General features: G+C 45.0%; 1 protein-coding gene across 1 annotated transcript in view; it reads right to left on the bottom strand.

Annotated features, from left to right (window-relative positions):
• The window catches only part of LOC124152411, a 52,905-nt gene that overhangs the window by 2,658 nt on the left and 31,678 nt on the right, over nucleotides 1–18,569 (bottom strand). The window contains exons 2-7 of the mRNA XM_048389178.1: nucleotides 5,588–5,780; nucleotides 4,506–4,638; nucleotides 4,144–4,251; nucleotides 3,161–3,337; nucleotides 1,785–1,945; nucleotides 735–978 (exon numbers count right to left, since the gene is read on the bottom strand). Of these exons, the coding sequence (XP_048245135.1) occupies nucleotides 735–978; nucleotides 1,785–1,945; nucleotides 3,161–3,337; nucleotides 4,144–4,251; nucleotides 4,506–4,638; nucleotides 5,588–5,780 (1,016 nt within the window). The remainder of the gene's footprint in view (nucleotides 1–734; nucleotides 979–1,784; nucleotides 1,946–3,160; nucleotides 3,338–4,143; nucleotides 4,252–4,505; nucleotides 4,639–5,587; nucleotides 5,781–18,569) is intronic.

Below are 18,569 nucleotides of genomic sequence, written 5' to 3'. Positions count from 1 at the left end.
AAAATATGTTCGTCGAAAACAAATTACAAACAAATATTTAGAAGATAAACCTAGTGGGTTGTTTTTCAATTTGGAGGTTTAAAACGTAGATTCGAGATTTATAAATCAAAATTTGAAACTGAGCCTGATACCACGACACAATGACGAAACAAGCGCGAAGTCTTTGGTTATGGCGAGGGAATATATTCAGCTGTGAAGAGAGTTATCAGGGAAGATCGCGTTTATTCTGCATATTTGTTTACTTTACTTTTCAACATAACATTTGAACTACTTCAGTAATCCCCAGAGAAAATGATGCGACCTTTGTAATATTTTGTGGTAAAGTACGCACCGCTATTATGAAACTATTATAATATTGTGTTTGTTGCTGATAACGTTATGTTTATGATCATCATCGTTCTTATCACTGTTATTACTATTATCATTATCAAGTCTATGAAAGGCATTTAGAAGTGATACACATAAGGAATTTACGGATGTCAACTTCTTTATTATGAGGAACATAGGACGTTTCGTAGTCTTTCCTACTCCTTCATTAGGATGATAAAGGAGTAAGCATACATGTATACTCCGAAACGTTGTGTTCCTCATTATAAAGAAGTCGACATCCATAAATTCTCTTCCTTATCATCATCATTGTTTATATTACTATTGGTGATGTTATTTTCATCCTTTTCTGAAGCATTAGTATTATCAGCATTACTATTATCATCATTATATATAACAGCACATACCCAGGTAATGCATGTGGTTCAGGGTTGCTGTTACATAGATTGTCCCTGTGAAGGAACGGTTGGTACATGCGCCGGGGGTTCTGGCCAGGGTCTTCACACTAGGCTCTCCAGGTGGGATCAGTAGGCTCTCTTGACCAGTTGTCAGGATACCTGCATCATAAGTTCGCAGGACCGGGGTGAAGTAGATCGTCATTCCTGATTGGTCGAAATAGTCACTCCTCTTTTCGGGATTGTTCCAATGCAGCTGTGAAAAGTGTGAATGAGTTAGAAAGAATGACACTTGACTGGTCTCCGGTCTCCCTGCACAAAAGCAGGCATTGGCAAAGTTCTTGTAGGCTGCGATTGGATGACACTGAAGTGAAGTAAAATAGTTTGGACCAAAATTAATATTATATAAGAAGTTTATGCTTTCTCGCCCCTAGCAAAGATACATGTTTCCATGTTTACTTACCTTCCATAATTAAGGACGTTAAGCATGCGCACCTTTAACCGGATATGGTCACAAAGCGCCGAGCTTGCTGCCCGAACCAGTTTACAATTTGTGTTTTATGTTCTACCGATTTATGCTTCTCTAAAAGGTTGGGTCGAAATATAAATATGAATACATTTGTGTAGCACAATATTGTTTTCAATTTATTTGGCAAGGAGTTGTTTGGATCGGTCGATTCATTGGGGGAAATACATATTACTTCTATTTGAAGTGAATAATTTATTTTTACAATAACGGGTTTATATGTTCCCTTCTTGTTCTTTTAATAGGAGGACTGCATTGTCCAGGGAATAACAATACATTTGATCAATATTATTTGAAAGGTTTATAGTGTCTTTTATTGTGTATGAAATTTGTGTTTTAAGTGATTGAAGTGGTTTCACTATGGTTGTAAACGACCTGGTCCACTTCCAGCTCTTCTCCCACATTGACCTGACACGCCGTGATTTAGCCGCAATGTTGTTCAAAGCAGCGTAATCTTAGCTCACTTACTCATTCAAGTATTGCATATAAATATCAGGAGGCCATCCTATCAACAGATGGCAGTAGCTGCAACTTACCTGAACAGCTAACTTCTTGAAGCCGTGTACCCCCATCCTGAATCCCACCGACTCGTGTATGCAGTCACCTGAACTGCCCAGTGTCCAGATACTTGTGACGGCCCGACAGCTCCCACCAGGAAGCATGCCGCAAGCAAAGGGGGCAAGGGATTCAGGTTCGTCTGAAAGAGGAGAAGACGGTCAAACCTCCTTCATCAAGAACCACCTGCATGGCCAGAGCGCCTGAACAGGAATGTCGGTGGTTTATTCACCCGGTCGCGTCATACCAACAGATGTTGAACAATTTAAAAAACTTTTGCGTGTGTCTGTGCGTGTGTGTGCGTGCGTGCGCCTGTGTATGTGTGTGTGCATGTGTCTGTCTGTATGTATGTGTGAATGTGTGTGTATGTGTGACTGTGTGTGCGTCTGTCGGTGTGTGTCTGTCTGCGTGTGTCTTGGTGTGTGTCACTGGGTGTGTGTCTGTGTGGTTACGTGTGTTTGTATGTGTGTCTGTGTGTGGGTCTCTGTGTGTATGTTATGTGCATGTGTCTTTGTGTGTTCGTGTGTGTATATGTGTCTGTCTATGTGTGTCTCTCTGTGTGTATGTGTGAGTGTCTGTGTGTCTGTGCCTCTGTGTGCACGCGTGTCTTTGTGTGAGTGTGAATGTGTATGGGTGTGTCTGTGTGTGTGTCTCAGTGTGTGTCTGTGTGTGTGCCTCTGTGTATGTGTCTCTCGGTGGGTATGTTTCCTCTGTGTGTGTATGAGTGTGAGTGAGAGAGAGGGAGTGTGTGTGAGTGAGAGAGAGGGCGTGTGTGTGAGTGTGTGTGTGAGTGATAGAAAGGGAGTTTGTTGTGAGAGAGAGAGAGTGTGTATGTGTGTGTGTGTTTGTGAGAGGGAATAGGAGTGGCTGCAGCCGTTGGTAAACTTTGACTGGGGGTCTGTCTGTCAAGGTATCTCTACATACTATAGTTATTTGAGTATACATTTTTCGGTTAGATACTGTCGGTTCTCTAAAGTCAGTAAGGCCATATCCACACACAACACAATTATTAAACAGCGTAATATTTCACCTGGAGTATTGTTCCAAATGGTTGATTTACAGATTAAGTGAGTGTGTGAGTTGGGTTTAACGCCACTTTGAACAGTATTCCAGTTATATCACGGCGTGTCAGCTTAATGTGGGGTTGTTGAAAATCTAGATTATTACCTGCAATCCTCAAGGATCAGTATAATACGACACTAACAATCCCAAAGAATGTAAATCATATGACAAGCCCCACAGCAAAACTCCTGACTCTCACGACAAGTTTAGGTTGCTAGGATCTGTCTAACCCGCATTGTCCCGGGGAGAATGTCTACAGTTTTCACTCTAATTACCTATTTGACTTTATTATTACCTTCAGTGCAGCCGAAGATGACGGCGTGGTGCATAATGTTGACGTTGTCGATGATAGGCTTGCTGGCAATGATGTGGTAGTCGGTGTCGTTAGGGATGGAGAAGATCTGACACATGTAGGTTGTTTCAACTGGTGGCACGGCAGTCCTGGGTATCCTCAAATCCTTGTTTCGCACGTCTGGTTGGAAATTGGTCGCAATGTTACAAAGCATATTCCGAAACTATCGGTAACTGGGTGCACGGGTGTTCAAGTTGGTAAGGGGAGGTAACCGGGTGCACGCGGGTACAAGATTGAGACTTATAATTATGCTTCAGATTGTTAAAAAAAAATGCTTTGCACAAGAATAACATTTGCTACAAGGTGTATTTCTTAATCAAACATTCGGGGCTCATAGTTCCAGAAATCTGATTTTGGAGCTGTAGCTGAACAAATATCTAATCTCAATACAAAATCCCAGGCACCCCAATATTTATTTACAACTGTGAGGGCCTCAAGCCTTATCACCAAAATAAAATGATGATGTACCACTTTTGTGAAACCCACGAGAACAGGTATACCAGTGTGTGTTGGAGTGTTGATAAGAATCCACGAAAGCAGATCTTGGTAGGACCAAGGTACATAACCCTGTAGAACACTCCACTCAATGAAGCGGTTGTAAACTACGAATATCATAATCTGTTTAAAGAAATATAGCTGCCATAGGTGAAGCAATAACACCTCTCTGTGGAATGGGGTCCATAGTCAGTCTAAAGCATGTCATAATATGGGTAATAATAATCATCGCATCAAATTAACAACAAATTGATGGCATGGACATTACTTATTCCTTCCAGAGTGGGGTGGTATATACTCAAGCGGGATGAATGGGTGCATACATGAATAACGAGAATGATCAGGAGGGTGATACAGGACTGTCGGGAGATGAAAAACACCCGCAGAAATATAGAATTGATTCCCCGCCCAACTGTGGGAAAGATACGTACTGACGTATTTGATGCCGTTGCAGGTGAAGTCCGAAGCCTGACAGGCCGTCAGTACCCAACTCTCGTCTTTGGCCAGACACTTGGGGTCGTTCCAGGGGTCACACACACCTGGGGTACGGAGATTCAATATATGAAACAAATTGATGGTGTATGTTTAAGTATGTTTTATAATGTTTTCATTTTCGAAATTTTGGGAGAAATTTAACACCGAATCGCACCCTTTTCTCAATACTTATGATATTTGTGTTAAGTAGTATTCGGGATTCAGGGGTGAGCAATGGTGTTACAAATTGGATAGTGTTCGGGATTCAAGGTAGACTTCAACCCCCTTAACTAGGTCATGTGACACATCTCACACTCACCTGGGTGGGATAGCGTTGAACCGGTGGGGTTTGTCATTCCCTGAGACCAGGTACAGTTGGGGTCGCCCAGTTCCTGACCATTGGTCAATCCGTCACTGTCCGAATCCTTCTCACACAACGCTCTTGTCCATTCCTGGGGTGAAAAAAAAGTTTTTACTGGATGTTTTATTGCTTGGTTTACGAATCCTCTAACTTAAAAATTTACCAATGTGGAATGCAATTAAACTTATGAAGAGAGGTTTTTTTACACGGGGCACGAGAGTCGTCTAAGGCGCCACAATTCGCTGTGCAGAGATGCGTCCCTTGGGCACGCCAGAAACCTATGATCTTGGGTTCGAATCCCGGTTCGCCCCGATTATATTTCTAGGTTTGTCGGCACCATAATTTTGCTTGTATTTGGATGTCTGATTTTCTTTATATCTGTGTGTATTTCCCGGCCAAACCATGGGCGCCTGATGCGTTGTGTATGCTTTGCATGTTTAATGTACACATCGAGTTTTCTATGACCCGTCAGAGACAAACCGAGTCTACCTCCCACAAACAAACATGTCATGGAAATCAAATGAAGCTGTGCTGAAATATAATCTGTACGTCACTATGGGTAGGTCAAACACACCCACACACACACCAATGCCACCATCACCCCCCACACACACACACACACACGACCCCACCCCCCACCCCACCCCCACCTAATCCGCAACACACACACACACACCACTGCCACCACACCCCACACCCCACCCCTCACCCCACCTAATCCCCAAAACACACACAAACACACCACAGCCACGACCCCACCCCACACCCCCACCCCACCCCCACCTAATCCGCAACACACACACACACACCACTGCCACCACACCCCACACCCCACACCCCACACCCCACACCCCACCCCTCACCCCACCCAATCCCCAAAACACACACAAACACACCACCGTCACCATCCCCCACACCCCACCCAATCCCCGAAACACACACACACACACACCAATGCCACCATCGCCCTAACCCCACACCCCACACAGGCCCCAAAACACACACACACACACAGGACTTTATCGACAACTTGCACTCACCCTGCCGTTGTCTGCAAAATCCTGTCCGAAGGTGTTCCTGACCCCGCCCCCTGCCATCAGCTTGTGCCCCACCCCTGCCCACGTCTCCCCGGGTTTGCAGGGGCTGGGGACATTGTGACCGTTGGGTATTTTATCTCGGTAGTGAGCGTACCCTGAGCCCGTGTGCAGCAGCGTCACGAAGAATAGTGCCCATCTGAAAACAGGAAACATAGTAAAATGTATATTATGCATAGCTTGGGCAATCTTATATCGTCAGTCATGGGACACCTGTTGCGACACTTTTATGTGAACACAATGTATGTGAACGAAGCAGTAGTGAAGTGTCTTGTTAATATTGACAATTGTGTAAGCATAGCCAGGGAATAACCTGGTCAATTTGTTCCTATCAGGGTTTAAGCTAGAAAACTATGGTTTGATTTCAAATATGTGGTGGATATGTAACGATACTTCCTGCTGGTATATCAGGATCTATCTTGTCACCTCTGACAATACTCTTGTGATAGGGATAGACCCGCGACAGTGCGGGGGAGATCTGTAAAAGAGTGGGAGAGATCCGTGATAAAGAGAGATCCGTGATAAAGAGAGATCCGTGATTAAGAGAGATCCGTGATAAAGAGAGATGTGTGATAAAGAGAGATTTGTGATAAAGAGAGATCCGTGATAAAGAGAGATTTGTGATAAAGAGAGATCCGGGATAAAGAGAGATCCGTGATAAAGAGAGATCCGTGATTAAGAGAGATCCGTGATAAAGAGAGATCTGTGATAAAGAGAGATTTGTGATAAAGAGAGATCCGTGATAAAGAGAGATTTGTGATAAAGAGAGATCCGTGATAAAGAGAGATCCGTGATAAAGAGAGATCCGTGATAAAGAGAGATTTGTGATAAAGAGAGATCTGTGATAAAGAGAGATCTGTGATAAAGAGAGATGTGTGATAAAGAGAGATGTGTGATAAAGAGAGATGTGTGATAAAGAGAGATCTGTGATAAAGAGAGATCCGTGATAAAGAGAGATCCGTGATAAAGAGAGATGTGTGATAAAGAGAGATCTGTGATAATGAGAGATCCGTGATAAAGAGAGATCCGTGATAAAGAGAGATCTGTGATAAAAAGAGATCCGTGATAAAGAGAGATCTGTGATAAAGAGAGGTCCGTGATAAAGAGAGATCTGTGATAAAGAGAGATCTGTGATAAAGAGAGGTCCGTGATAAAGAGGGATCCGTGATAAAGAGAGATCCGTGATAAAGAGAGATCTGTGATAAAGAGAGATCCGTGAAAAAGAGAGATCCGTGATAAAGAGGGATCCGTGATAAAGAGAGATCCGTGATAAAGAGAGATCCGTGATAAAGAGAGATCCGTGATTAAGAGAGATCCGTGATAAAGAGAGATCGGTGATAAAGAGAGATCTGTGATAAAGAGAGATCTGTGATAAAGAGAGATCTGTGATAAAGAGAGGTCCGTGATAAAGAGAGATCCGTGATAAAGAGAGATCTGTGATAAAGAGAGATCTGTGATAAAGAGAGATCCGTGATAAAGAGGGATCTGTGATAAAGAGATATCTGTGATAAAGAGAGATCTATGATAAAGAGAGATCTGTGATAAAGAGAGATCCGTGATAAAGAGGGATCCGTGATAAAGAGAGATCTGTGATAAAGAGAGGTCCGTGATAAAGAGAGATCCGTGATAAAGAGAGATCCGTGATAAAGAGAGATCCGTGATAAAGAGAGATCTGTGATAAAGAGAGATCTGTGATAAAGAGAGATCCGTGATAAAGAGAGATCCGTGATAAAGAGAGATCTGTGATAAAGAGAGATCCGTGATAAAGAGAGATCTGTGATAAAGAGAGATCCGTGATAAAGAGGGATCCGTGATAAAGAGAGATCTGTGATAAAGAGAGATCTGTGATAAAGAGAGATCTGTGATAAAGAGAGGTCCGTGATAAAGAGAGATCCGTGATAAAGAGAGATCTGTGATAAAGACAAATCTGTGATAAGGATATGATGGAGAGAACGCCTTGATAGAAACATGGAGTGATGGAGTGAGATGGGTCATAGAGAGAACGTTTTCATTAGAAATCCTTGAAATTAAGGAGAAATCTATTACAGAGAAATTTCCTTGAAATTAAGGAGAGAGCCGTTACAGAGATTTCCTTGAAATTAAGTAGAAATCTATTACAGAGAGATTTCCTTGAAATTAAGGAGAGATCCGTTACAGAGAGATTTCCTTGAAATTAAGGAGAAATCCGTTACAGAGAGATTTCCTTGAAATTTAGGAGAAATCCGTTACAGGGATATTTCCTTGAAATTAAGGAGAAATCCGTTACAGAGATATTTCCTTGAAATTAAGGAGAGAGCCGTTACAGAGAGATTTCCTTAAAATTAAGGAGAAATCCGTTTCATAGAGATTTCCTTGAAATTAAGGAGAAATCCGTTTCAGAGAGATTTCCTTGAAATTAAGGAGAGATCCGTTACAGAGGGATTTCCTTGAAATTAAGGATAGATCCGTTACAGAGAGATTTCCTTGAAATTAAGGAGAGATCCGTTACAGGGAGGTTTCCTTGAAATTAAGGAGAGATCTGGTACAGAGAGATTTCCTTGAAATTAAGGAGAGATCCGTTACAGCGGTATTTCCTTGAAATTAAGGAGTGATCCGTTACAGAGGCATTTTCTTAAAATTAAGGAGAGATCCGCTACAGAGAGTATTCCTTGAAATTCAGGAGAAATCCGTTACAGAGAGATTTCCTTGAAATTAAGGAGAGATCCGTTACAGAGAGATTTCCTTGAAATTAAGGAGAGATCCGTTACAGCGGTATTTCCTTGAAATTAAGAAGTGATCCGTTACAGAGGCATTTTTTTAAAATTAAGGAGAGATCCGTTACAGAGAGATTTCCTTGAAATTCAGGAGAAATCCGTTACAGAGATATTTCCTTGAAATTAAGGAGAGATCCATTACAGAGAGATTTCCTTAAAATTAAGGAGAAATCCGTTTCATAGAGATTTCCTTGAAATTAAGGAGAAATCCGTTTCAGAGAGATTTCCTTGAAATTAAGGAGAGATCCGTTAAAGAGGGATTTCCTTGAAATTAAGGAGAGATCCGTTACAGAGAGATTTCCTTGAAATTCAGGAGAGATCCGTTACAGAGAGATTTCCTTGAAATTCAGGAGAGATCCGTTACAGAGAGATTTCCTTGAAATTAAGGATAGATCCGTTACAAAGGGATTTCCTTGAAATTAAGGAGAGATCCGTTACAGGGAGGTTTCCTTGAAATTAAGGAGAGATCCGTTACAGAGAGATTTCCTTGAAATTAAGGAGAGATCCGTTACAGGGAGTTTTCCTTGAAATTAAGTAGAGATCCGTTACAGAGAGATTTCCTTGAAATTCAGGAGAGATCCGTTACAGAGAGATTTCCTTGAAATTAAGGAGAGATCCGTTACAGAGAGATTTCCTTGAAATGAAGGAGAGATCCGTTACAGAGAGATTTCCTTGAAATTAAGGAGTGATCCGTTACAGAGACATTTTCTTAAAATTAAGGAGAGATCCGTTACAGAGAGATTTCCTTGAAATTAAGGAGTGATCCGTTACAGAGAGATTGCCTTGAAATTAAGGAGAGATCCGTGATAAAGGGATTTCCTTGAAATTAAGGAGAGATCCGTTACAGAGAGATTTCCTTGAAATTAAGGAGAGATCCGTTACAGAGAGATTTCCTTGAAATTAAGGAGAGATCCGTTACAGAGAGATTTCCTTGAAATTAAGGAGAGATCCGTGATAAAGAGATTTCCTTGAAATTAAGGAGAGATCCGTGATAGAGATATCCCTGACAAGGAGAAATCTGTAGTAGAGAGGTCATCTTGACAATGAGACATCCGTTATCGAGATAACGAAATGATAGCTCTTTTTCATACACTGTTCGGTTATTATATGGTTAATATTTCAGTAAAAGCAGTTCCAACTCGATTCGCCCACTCTAATGTTTGACGTTTTTATCATTTATGGAAACAATGGGAATCTTAATACATCGTGCTTTCTCCAGTACATACAAAGCTATGGAATACTGTAAGGGACATTCTCGCGATCTCGCATTCTCGCGATCTCGACCTTTGGAAACGAGGTAAATATGCCCAAAACACGAGAATGCGAGATCGCGAGAACGCGAGATTTGGCCAAAATCTCGCGTTCTCGCGATCTCGCATTCTCGTGTTTTTGGTGCATAGCACTTTTTGTCAAAAGTCGACAACGCGAGAATGCGACGTTTGGACATGGTGCAAAATCTCGCAATCTCGCAATCTCGACTTGTAAAAAAAGGCCACAAAAACACGAAATCGCGAGAACGCGAGAATGCGACATTTCATTTTCTCGCGATCTCGCGTTCTCGTGTTCTCGCGTTTTAGACGCTGTCCGTGCGCATGCGTAATATCATAAGGTCAAGCGCATGCGCACGTAAGTAGTCCATTGGTCATGCTTCTTTCATGCTCTTCATTCTCCAAGTAGCATTTAGCAAACGTATTACTTGAGCTTGGAAATGCTATGTGATTTACATACACAAAGTCTGAGTCATCTCCCGTTGTTACAGTTTCCTATGTACTTTATAAAAAAATCCTCAACATGCTCAATATAATTTCACAAAAGAAATTGTGTGCATGAATGTCCAATGATAGTGAGAACATTAATGTGTCCGAAAGCTGGAAACAAAACTATTACCGTCAGTGATCATGAGTGAGTAATATTGCCCACATGTTATCATAAATGAGCGGGCCACTGTTGAAGAAATAAACGACGAGTGGGGGTACAATACAACACTGCAGGGAGAATAAAACCATGAGGGGCGAGTGTTTTATTGTACAATACTATATTCTGTACATGAACATGAACTTAATAATCAATGATATACAAAATCATTATCTTAACCCTATAATAAAAATTCAAACAATTCATCAAGGGCGAAAACTCGATCCCGACATCACTCATAAGATACAATATAAACCTGGTCCATGTTGTAAATTACACTTAAAATTATAAATACAATTACCACTTTCTTGAAACTGCTGTATTTATTCAGTAACTCACATATATTTGGCACGATACACTATTTACAATTCATATTTCGATACACGACAAACATGTAAATTACCCGTACCCTGTGGGTGACACTGGGATGTTTATCGTCTTCATGCAACCGTCTTTGTTATGAAAATGCCTCTTCTAAGGAGAGCATTCTGACGGCCACTTCCCTCTCACAAATAACGTCATCAAACTCTCTGCGTAAATAAATTCCAAGATCACAATCGTATCATCAGAATTGAGGTCATGGTTAATCGTATAATACTCAATGGTCTTTCTTCAATGATCCTGGCAATTAAACGTGTAGTCATCTTTTGAGTAAGTGAGAGAGTTGGGTTTAACACCGCTTTTTTAACTGTATTCCAGTTTTATCACAGCGTGTCAGCTTAATAAGAGAGGAAAGCCCGAAGTGATGCAGGTCTCAGACGTTTACCTCTTCGATGAAGCCCACGAGAACGGCGAACCGGGATTCGAACCCACAATCATAGGTTTCGGGCGAGCCCAACTGACGCAACTCTGCACGGAGAATCGCGGCGCCTCAGACGACTGGGCCACCCTAACGAGTGTTGATATATTTGATGTCAGACCGCCGTCATATAGCTGGAATATTGCTGAGTGCGGCCTTAACAACAAACAAACAAACAAAATCTTTCTGAAAAATACCTGAATGCATCCATGTTGGTTATTTGACTGTTAGTTGTCAGACAATATTTGTCAAATTCAGTCAGTTCACAGGCAAGAAACGGAGAGTGTTCTTGACTTTATTATGTTACCAGTCTACATATATATTTCTGTATAATCAAAAGACTTGGAACATTTGCATTCTGACATTGTCAAAAGTGACGTGATTTTTAGCAGCCATTTTGAAATAAACTGCATTAATTTGCAAAGCAGAAATTTCTATGAACGTTGTAGTTTTGATGTTAAAATACACGAGCGTGAGATTTTATTCATCATCCAACATCATTCTTCCACCATTTTCAGTTTGTAGACAGTAATAAGATGTTGGATACAATGGTTCGTGCGCCTCCTCAGTTCACGCCGCTGCACGAGAGTTTACCATGAGTGAGTGAGGTTGGTTTTACGCCGCTTTTAGCAATATTCCAGCAATATAACGGCGGGGGACACTAGAAATGGGCTTCAAACATTGTACCCATGTCGGGAATCGAACCCGGGTCTTCGGCGTGACGTGCGAAAGCTTTAACCACTAGGCTACCCGACCGCCCCGAGTTTACCGTGACGAATTACCTTACAAAATAGTTACATATAACTGTATAGACAATAAACACAAAAACACGAGAACGCGAGATCGCGACACTTGACCAATGTCACAATCTCGCGTTCTCGCGTTCTCGTGTTTTTGTGCTAATTGCCTATACAGTTATATGTAACTATTTTCAAAACCACGAGAACGCGAGAACGCGAGATCGCGACATTGGTCAAGTGTCGCAATCTCGCGTTCTCGTGTTTTTGTGCTAATTGCCTATACAGGGTATATGTAACTATTTTCAAAAACACGAGAACGCGAGAACGCGAGATCACGACATTGGTCAAGTGTCGCATTCTCGCGTTCTCACGTTCTCGTGTTTTTGTGCTAATTGCCTATACAGTTATATGTAACTATTTTCAAAAACACGAGAACGCGAGAACGCGAGATTGCGACACTTGACCAATGTCGCAATCTCGCGTTCTCGTGTTTTTGTGCTAATTGCCTATACAGTTATATGTAACTATTTTCAAAAACACGAGAACGCGAGAACGCGAGATTGCGACACTTGACCAATGTCGCAATCTCTCGTTCTCGCGTTCTCGTGTTTTTGTGCTAATTGCCTATACAGTTATATGTAACTATTTTCAAAAACACGAGAACGCGAGAACGGGAGATTGCGACACTTGACCAATGTCGCAATCTCGTGTTCTCGTGTTTTTGTGCTAATTATTTTTGGGTGAGATGGGTGGCCCTGAAAAGGGCCGTTTTGGGGAAGAAAAACTTTTCTGCTGCTGCTGTCCAAGAAGAACGATCATGTCCAAGCTTCATGACAAGACAAGGATCGTCGAAGCGGTACTTGTAACCATCTGGGTATGTCATCGGGGTGCCCACCGTCGCACCACTTGTGGGTCCAACAAAGAAAAGCTTGTTGGAAACAGGAAGCGGAAACAGACTGAACCAACCACAACAACAACAGTAGTAGACAAACGGGAACTTGAACGGGAACTTGAACGGGAACTTGAACGGGAACTTGAACAGGAACGCAGGACACGGGACACGTCCTCCTAGGCAGCCGGCTGCGCTACGTCATTCGTGTACCTCTGTTTCTGGTGTTTCAACAGGCCGGTGAGCTTGAGGTAGTCGCAGTCTGGGGACCACTTGTGATGTGCCCCCCAAGGATCGTCGTCGGGTGCCCATTGTCTCAGTCGCAACCCACATTGGAAACAGCACACACCATCGGCCATCTGAGTGTAGACAAACCCCGCATGGGCCATCTCTTCAGCAGTCTGATACATTTGCGTTGGCCACGCCTCAAACGAAGCGAGCCTTCTTTCAAAGTGTAGATAATAGTGCGATGGCGTTTGACTGAGCAGTGACACCGCATCCTCGGCATGACTCTTACCCCAACATCCACGAGGTTCTGTACTATCCATCACCCCATCTTCGCCACGCGTCGCCGTACCACTCTTCTTTGTTTCAGCCATTCTTGATCATTTTATGTCAAATACACTGACCCACTCGAATCCACTCTTGTTTTATAGGAGCAGAACCGGATCGAAAATGGCTGCTTCCTGGTTGGTCCAAAACGTAACGCACGGATTGGTTCGTTCCGGGGCCTGGTCCGCACCTCGGTTTTCTAAAACGACCCGACCCCTGTGTTTCTTTTCCATAGGAAATGGATTTTACCATGGGAGAGAAAGCACAACTCGGCTCGGGTGCTGTCTTCTGATTGGTCGGTGCTGTCTTCTGATTGGTCGACAACCCAGGCTTCGGATTGGTCCGATTTCGATCCTGTTTTGGGGAAGGGTTATCCATCCATCAGACGTTCAGTCCCTCTTAGAGTACAGACGTTCATCAGATACGCATCGCTATCATGACGAGCAACCCAAGTACGCCCTATCGTTTGGAGAGGCAAGACATTACCCGCTCCAGACGATTAAGAACCGCTAACCATACCTATCGTTTGACTTTCAACCCAGACTACTTGGACACCGTACCACCGGAACGCGTTCCCATGGAACTGCCTGTTTTATTTGACATGGTGATCGATGACTTTTATGAACAGATGTCAGGCCAGAAGGGAGATCGTATAGATCATCCCGCTTTGAACACCCCCATACGGATTCCCTTTCGTCGCTTTGAAGATCTCCATGGGCTCGATATTTTGCATGCCGTGGAAAAAGTCCAACAGTCCAACAAAGCCCTGAACATCGATGCCACCATGGTGGTGACTTTAGTACACGTCGCAGATCCCAACAGGCTAGGATCGGGCAGTGGCGGTCATCAACTGAAACACGTGATTGGACTCGAAGCCTTTTTAACACGCAAACAGTGCATTGTACGGATCAAGAACGAAGATCAATCCTGTTTGGCACGAGCCCTGGTGGTGGCACAGCATTATGCCCAGAAACCCCATCCTCTGACCCCAGAATGGACCGCCGAGCGAGTGAGACTGACGAGAACGAATCGCGTCGACGTTCAAGGCATACGGGCACGGGACTTGTTTCGGCGTCTTGGCCTGCCTGAAGGCCCCTGTCAGGGCCTGGACGACCTAGCACGCGTGGGACGCGCCTTGGTCCCCCTGAATTATCAACTGAAAGTCTACAGTCAAGAGGTGGACCAGAGACTGTTGTACAAGTGTGATGAGGCTCCACCCCACGCCACCGTGCTGCATGTCTATCATCATGATCAGCACTACGATGTCATCACGTCCATGCCCGCTTTTTATTGCTCTAATCATTACTGCGAACGCTGCGACAAACGTTACGATCATCCCGAAAAACACGCCTGCACCAAGGAATACCGCTGTCACCGCTGCCTCTACTCTACCTATTGCAAGCGCCAGGTAGAGCACGGGATCCCTTGCTTGACATGTCAACGTTGGTTCCCCAATCCATCGTGTTACACTCGACATCTCCAGTCACCGTCAGAGGGAAAACCCAGCGCCTGCCAATCGATTCACAGGTGCCCGACCTGTTTTCATCTGGTCCGCGTCTTGGAGACCCCCATGGTTCACCACGAGTGCTTCGACGCAGACCATCCCTGCTTGGTGTGCCGAGAACCCATGACCCCAGACCATCGCTGTTACATGACGCCTCTCCGTGAAGAAAACGAGGAGGGGGAGGAGGGGGAGGTGGGGGAGGGGGAAGAGGAAGCGGAGGAGGAGGAGGGGGAAGAGGAACAACATCACGTACGAGACAATGTCCGATACGTCTTCTACGATTTCGAATGCATGCAAGACACGGGGGAACACATTCCAAATTTGTGCGTGGTGCAACTGGGATGTGGACGGTGCATCAGTGACGTCAGCAAGGACTTGTGCGAACACTGTCCATGGAGAGAAGAAGGATATGGTCCCAGCCGTGAGATCGTGTTTCGAGGCCCCACCACGCGACATGATGTGTGTGTGTGGTTGACCACGTTGGCTGAAAAACCCAGGAAGAAGAAGCCCCACCCAGAGGAAGAGGAGGGCAGCACACGCAAGGGGACAACAGACCGCCTGGGGAAAAAAAAGAAAACTGGATGACACCCCCTCAAGAAAGCACGCTTCCAAACGTCAACGACATGCATCACCCCAGCAGGAGGCGGAGGAGGAGGGGGAAGAGGGGGAGGGGGAAGAGGCCATGGAAGTGGAGAAAACAAAGAAGCCAAAGAACAAGAACACCACCACCAATACTGTCCCGAAGGAGGATCGCATTTATGTGATGGCCCACAATGCACGATCCTATGATTTACACTTAATCCTGAAGGGTCTGTCCCCCCTCCTGGTGACACTCCCCACCAAGATCCGACATGGCCAACACATTTTGCAAATGACCCTGGGACGTGTGTGTTTCGAAGACAGCTTAAATTTCATCCCTTACCCCCTGAAAGCCTTTCCCAAGAGCTTTGGGCTGAAACAAATGAAGAAAGGGTACTTTCCACACTTTTTCAATACGGGAGTCAACCAGACCTACAGAGGTCCCTATCCACCAGCCGTCACGTACGATCCCGATGGCATGTCTCCCGCAGAACGCACCGCCTTCCTCCAGTGGCATACTCAAAAAGTGCAAGAAGGAGCTTTGTTCGACTTACAAGGAGAACTTTTAGCTTACTGCCAGAGCGATGTCGACATTTTGAGACGGGGATGCGCCAACTTCCGACAGAACGCCATCCACTCGGTTGGCATGGATCCCTTTGTGGAAGTGATGACAGCTGCTGCCTTCACCATGAAATCCTTTCGAAAACACGACCTGAAACCCAAAACCATCGCCATTCTTCCACCTCAAGGCTACCAACCCAAGAGAAACTATTCCCAGGCCTGTATGCACTGGCTCCACTATCTGATGGAAACGGACCCCCATCTGCACCTCCAGCACGCCAGGAATGGAGGTGAACAAGAGTTCACATGTGGAGAGGGCCACCATTGGTACAGCGTGGATGGCTACGATCCAGCGACAGGCACCGTCTATGAATTCCTGGGCTGTTTCTGGCATGGGTGCCAGACCTGTCACAAGACCCAACGTGGAGAACCGCATCCCGTCCTGGGCACGTCGTTGGGAGCCCGTTACACCGACACCCGCTACCGCTTGAGTCTGCTGAGTCAACACCCTGAGGTGAAACGGATCGTCTCCCTGTGGGAGCACGAGTTTACGAAAATGCAACGGGAGGACTCCGCTCTGCATGCTTTCTTGCACGGACCCCGCTGTATCCACGTCCCCGGGCCGCTCAACCCTCGCGACACCTTCTATGGAGGACGCACCAATGCGACGCGATTATGCTACGAAGCCCAAGAAGGTGAAACCATCAAGTATATTGATATTTGTTCCCTTTACCCCTACATTTGTAAGACCGGAGCGTTTCCCACGGGACACCCGACCCTTCTCCATCAACCCCCTGTGGACACGTTGTTTGAACTGAAAGGCCTGATCCAATGCCGTGTCCTACCCCCGAAACGACTCTACCATCCGCTACTGCCTTACAGATCGGGTGGCAAACTGCTCTGTCCTTTGTGTCGTACGTGTGCCGATGCCCGGTCAGATTCCCCCTGCCAGCACACGGACGAAGAGAGGTCATGGGTGGGGACGTACGCCACCGTAGAACTCCAGGAAGCCGTGAAGAAGTATGACTACCGGGTGCTTCAGATCTACGACGTTTGGCATTTTGACACTTTTGCACAGCATGACCCCGACACCCAGCAAGTGGGACTCTTTGACACTTACATCGATCGGCATTTCAAGGAGAAGCTCGAAGCCAGCGGATACCCCGAGGGATGTACGGATCACGACGCTTACATCCAGGAAATCTACGACAAAGAAGGCATTGCGTTGGACAAGGATCGCATCGAAAAAAATCCAGGACGTCGCACGATTGCCAAGATGCAACTGAATTCGCTCTGGGGCAAGTTTGGACAACGGGTAGACTACAGTCATAACGTCTATATCAGCGATCCTGTACAGTACTTTGTCTTGTGGAGGGATGAACGCAATACCATCGAGGATGTGACCGTGGTCAACGAACACATGGTGGAAGTGACCTATACCAATCGGAAAGAATACCAAACCCCTCATTCTCATTTCAACGTCGCCATCGCCGCTTGGGTCACCGCCCAAGCACGTGTCAAGCTGTACGAGACCCTTGCCCTGTTGGACCGGAGAGTGTTGTACTTTGACACGGACAGCGTCATTTACATTCATCAACCCCACGACGCGAATCCAGAGCTGGGCCATTCGTTGGGTGAGTTTACGGATGAACTGGTTTGTGTCGGGAGGTCCCAAAAACTATGGCTACGAGTTAATGAACCCCAGACCCGATGGAACGCGCACGACCTGCAAAGTGCGAGGGTTCACTTTGAATTACCGAAACCAACACCATCTCAACTTTGACACCATGAAAGGACTGATACTGGGACAACGGCCTGGGAAAGAGGGGAAGAAAATCAGTTTGGATTACCCTCATCAGATCATTCGAAAAGGACCTCGGTACGAAAACGCAATTGTGACCCGACCCTCCCGAAAAGACTATCGTACCGTGTACGACAAGCGACGGGCTGCCTGTAGATACGCTCCCCTTTGGGTACAGAGACGACTTTCACTAAAAAAAATTTCATGACAGCGGATCGAAACCGAATCGACATGGACCCCTACAGAAAAAAACGGATCGAAATCTGACCAATCCGAAGCCTGGGTTGTCGACCAATCAGAGGCCGCGCCGGACCATGGTGGACTCTGATTGGTCGAACCGAGGTTGTGCTTTCTCTCTCACGCTACAAGCCTAACCCTATGGAAAAGAAACACAAGGGTCGGTCCAGTTTGGAAAAAATTGAGACTCAGACCCGACACCGGAACGGACCAATCAGAAAGCAGGACCTCTGTGGCTTTTAATACGACCGACGCTCTCCAGTCATCACTTTTCACTGAACGGACCGAGCAACAACATCGTCCCTCTGATTGATGTTCCTCACGTTGTGTTGGTTGTTGGCGTTTTATCTGGAAGAAACAAGTGTTTGGAGAGAGTACCATCAAGTGTTGACGCACCTCCGTGAAGACTTGGAAAGAAACAACAACAACAACAACAACGAACAGAACATCCGGACAACATCATGTCGAACAACATGTCGAAACGGTTGAATGACAAGACACGAAGCGACATGAGTGGCCAAGGAAGCAGTGGAAATGGGAGCGGTGAAATGACTGCTGAACTGTGGGGTGAAGTGTACGACTTGTTGTGTTTAAAGATG

Source organism: Haliotis rufescens, unplaced genomic scaffold (assembly GCF_023055435.1).
Source record: "Haliotis rufescens isolate VD_foot unplaced genomic scaffold, xgHalRufe1.0.p SCAF_8, whole genome shotgun sequence".
Taxonomy (NCBI): domain Eukaryota; kingdom Metazoa; phylum Mollusca; class Gastropoda; order Lepetellida; family Haliotidae; genus Haliotis; species Haliotis rufescens.
The sequence above is the reverse complement of the archived record's forward strand: the minus strand, read 5'-3'. Positions and strand labels throughout refer to the sequence as shown.